This window comes from Tupaia chinensis, unplaced genomic scaffold, assembly GCF_000334495.1.
Source record: "Tupaia chinensis unplaced genomic scaffold, TupChi_1.0 Scaffold142100_1, whole genome shotgun sequence".
NCBI classification, from domain to species: Eukaryota; Metazoa; Chordata; class Mammalia; order Scandentia; family Tupaiidae; genus Tupaia; species Tupaia belangeri.
In genome coordinates this window covers 620,152-623,630 of record NW_006201951.1, presented here as the reverse complement: position 1 = coordinate 623,630, position 3,479 = coordinate 620,152, and the positions used below count along the sequence as shown (strand labels likewise).

The 3,479-nt window shown below is 63.3% G+C and overlaps 2 protein-coding genes across 2 annotated transcripts in view; both read left to right on the top strand.

Moving 5' to 3' along the window:
- The window catches only part of STPG3 (sperm-tail PG-rich repeat containing 3), a 2,912-nt gene extending 1,528 nt beyond the window's left edge, over positions 1-1,384 (top strand). Inside the window, exons 4-8 of the mRNA XM_006163308.2 lie at positions 4-54; positions 154-288; positions 411-499; positions 588-876; positions 971-1,384. Coding sequence (XP_006163370.1) covers positions 4-54; positions 154-288; positions 411-499; positions 588-876; positions 971-1,119 — 713 coding nt within the window. The 3' untranslated portion in view covers positions 1,120-1,384. The remainder of the gene's footprint in view (positions 1-3; positions 55-153; positions 289-410; positions 500-587; positions 877-970) is intronic.
- Positions 1,385-2,514: 1,130 nt separating this feature from the next.
- NELFB (negative elongation factor complex member B) overlaps positions 2,515-3,479 on the top strand; it is a 12,520-nt gene continuing 11,555 nt past the window's right edge. Inside the window, 3 exon segments of the mRNA XM_006163307.2 lie at positions 2,515-2,656; positions 2,712-2,885; positions 3,237-3,357. Coding sequence (XP_006163369.2) covers positions 2,515-2,656; positions 2,712-2,885; positions 3,237-3,357 — 437 coding nt within the window.

Below are 3,479 nucleotides of genomic sequence, written 5' to 3'. Positions count from 1 at the left end.
CCCCCCCCCGCCGAGAGCCCCAGCCTTTCTGCCCCTGGATCCTGAGGGAGCTGCGTGAGTGAGGGTCCCAGCTAGCCCACCTGGACCTGCAGACTGCTCTGGGGAGGCAGGGCAGGGCGGGGACAAGCCTCAGACCTTGCTTCCCTCGATCAGTGCTGGAGCGCCGGCCCCCGCTCACGGTCGACCTGGACATCCCCGGCCCCACCAAGTACGAGGTGCCTAGTGCGTCTGTCCGCGAGTCCTCTCCGCACCCACACTACAGCTTCGGCCGCAGGTACCCTGGCCGAGGTGCGTGAGCCCTTCCCAAGTCCCACTGCCCAGACCACCCCGACTGCGGGAAGGAGGCCTCCGCTCTGCCCTGAGCCCCTGTGGCCAAGTCCTCTTTGCCGGGACCTTCTTCCCCACTGCAGAGGGTGGTGGCCGCAGGGCGTGGCAGACGGCATGGCTGCAGAGCGAAAGTCCTTTCACACAGAAAGCAGACTTTAACCGGGAACAGTCGGTACGGGGCTGGGGGCGGAGGCCTGGGCGGCTGGAGGGGACTGGTGGCGCAGCAGAGGGCCTGCAGCCCGGTTTCCTGCCTCCCGCAGTGGCCATCGCCTGCCGACTACTGGCCGCGTGGCAGGCCTGCCTTCCCAGCCTTCAGCTTTGGAGGCCATCCTACCTCCAAGACACCCGAGGGACGCGGCCGCCCGGGACTGCTCCGTGCCAGGGCGCCGGGCTTCCACGTGAAGCCCTTGGTGCAGGCCCCTCCCAAGGGCCCCAGGGAGACCCGTCCCAGCCCTACCACCTATGACACCCTCCCTGGGTGCCTTCTGCGGAGCCCGCGCTCGCCCGCCTTCTCCATGAACCTTTTTCTTCCACCCCCTGGGCTAGCTCGTGTAAGGAGGCCTGGGGCAGGGGAGGGCCAGCGTCCAACAGCCCTGCGCCAGTGCCTGGGGGTGACGAGGCTGCCGCCTGGGTGGGCTGCCAGCCTTCTCCTCCACAGCCCAGACCCCAGGCCCAGCTGCCTACTCCGTGGAGGACTGCTATAACTCACGCTTCCCGTCGGCTCCCACAGTGGTCATCCAGGGTGTGCGCCGGCCCAAGCGCCACGACACAGGCCCCTTCTGCACACTCTAGAGCCGGCACAGCTGTGCCGCCGTCGAGGGGGCCCTGGCCTTCCCCAGGCCTGCCCTGGGACGTGCCACCCCCAGCTGGGCACCACCCCCCACCTGGCTGGCCAGCACTTCTGTGACCTCGGACATGGAGGGCCAGCCCAGACCCCCAACGATGAGGTTTGTTGGTTCTCGATTCTGTGCCTGCTGCCCGCCTGCCCCCGGGCTGTCCTGAAAACACGACCTCTGCCCACTGAGCACTCTAGCCGTCCCTGCCAAGGGCTTCTTTTTGGAGGCCCCTGAAGATTGCTTTCTTTTTTTTGGAGAGGTTTTTGCTATAGGACGCATGCACTCCCCAGAAAGAGAGAGACAGAAAGCGAGAAATCACTCCCCAGGGGGGATGGCCACACTGCAATCCCTTCTCCTCCATTCTCCTCTCGGGATCTTGGGCACACATGTACACACACCCTGCGTGAGCTTAAGCCACAGAGTCCAGGACTCAAACCGTGGTCAGCTACATGGGAGTTCAGCAACATAGCCATTATGCTAACTGCTGGTCCCGAATGCTTTCTTTTCTGGGGGATGGGGTGGGGGGTTGGGGTGGCAGGCCAGGACCCCAGCAGGAGAACCTGGAGGGGCACCAGGGCAGCCCTTCCTTAGACAGGATAAAAGGGTCCTGTGGAGTGTGGGCCACCCCCCAGGGGACCAGGCTGCTGTCTGAGCTCTAGTTTTGGTGGAGGGCAGACTCCCCTGGGCTGCCATCCTGAGATGGGGCCAGCCCACCCAGCTGCCAGGAGGTCCAGAGGCCCAGCTCATCAGCACCGTCCCACGTCTCCTAGGCCTGGACCTGAATACGCAGCAGGGCTGGCCACTGTGCCCTGTGAACTCTGACCCATGGACATGCAGGCCAAGAGGTTCCCTGGGCCTTTACCTGCCAGGCCTAGGCCCTGTCTCTGCCAGCAGCCTGGACTACCTCCTTGGGAACTGCACCTACCCCTCCGGTGCCTGCCTGCAGCTCCCACCTGTCCACCCAGGCCGAGCTCCACCCTCAGAAAGGCCCTTGGTGAGCCAGCTGGTGGCACGGTGGTTAAGGTCTGGTCTCACATGGCCACCTTCACCAGCTGAGTCCCAGGGAATCAAAAGAGAAGGGCCTGTGTCGCAGTCATCTCCCTGCATGGCTGTTCGTGACTTTTCCTCCCTGTCTCTGTTGAGTGTGCATACACACCCTATAGCAACCACACACGTGCAAGTGCACACACACGCAGCCCGACAGCTGCCCCAGGTGTGGCGTGGCATGTTGTCTGCTGCAGGAGAATGCAGGCCCTGGGAGTGCGAGTACCCTGCACTGGTACCCACCTCTGTGACAGTAGCACTCTGAAGTCCAGCCTGGGGTGCAGCCACTGGGTCTCTCATACTCAGCATGGGGAGCTCATCAGCCCAGGATGAGCCTGTGGGACCGGGAGACCTGGCACGCCCACAGCTGGATGGATCTGCCAAGCGCTGCACCCTTGGGCCCAGGACAGCCCCACAGTGCCCAGGCTTCGGCCTAGTTGGAAGCACACGTAGGTTTTGGTGTTTGCCACAACCCTATGGCACGAATGTCCCTGTCTTGCGTAGGGGAAGCCAAGTTCCTGGGAGTTTGCTGGCCTGGCGCCCACAACCCATGCCTGCAACTGCGCAGCGCACCTGGAGGCCCTTGCGCAGGGGCTCGAGGGGCTCCAGGGGCTCCAGGGTGGGCTGCGCTCCACATCCTCAAGCACAGTACTCTCAGCGTCAAGAGGCTGCTGCGAGGTCAGCGGCTGGGTTTGTGTGTGTGTGTGTGTGTGTTTCTTGGCAGGGCTGGCAGATGGTCTGATGGTTAAAGGCGCTGGACTCCTACACTGTAAACTGCAGTTCAGGTCCTTGACCTGGCAGCTTGCTTTCTCACTTTCCCTCTCTTTTTCTTACTCTGTTCCTCTCTGCTCAAATTAAAATAAAATAAAATAAAAAGTAATAAATAAGAACAAAAAAGAAAATTTACTTGGCTAAAAGCGTCAGTTCTGAAATTCAGAAAGCATGCACACCCAGCCCGCTCCCACTGTCCAGCGTTGGTCATCCCGCCCCCGCAGCCTGGACCCGCCTGTCCCCCTAACCCCTCCGCAGGCCCAGGGCGTGGGTTCTGCGCCCGCGAAAGGAGAAACGAGGCCATCGGTGAAGGCGAGGAAGCCGAGGCCAGAGGGAATGAGCGAAGGAAGAGCGAAAGGACGACGGCCAAGAGCGAGCGGTGGGTGGGACCACGCCGGCGAGCGTACGTGCGTCGGGCGGGGCCATGCGTGCGTGCGTCGGGCGGGGCCATACGGGCGGGCGGCGGGCGGGGCCGGCCCCTTCCGCCAGGCTGCGTCGCCG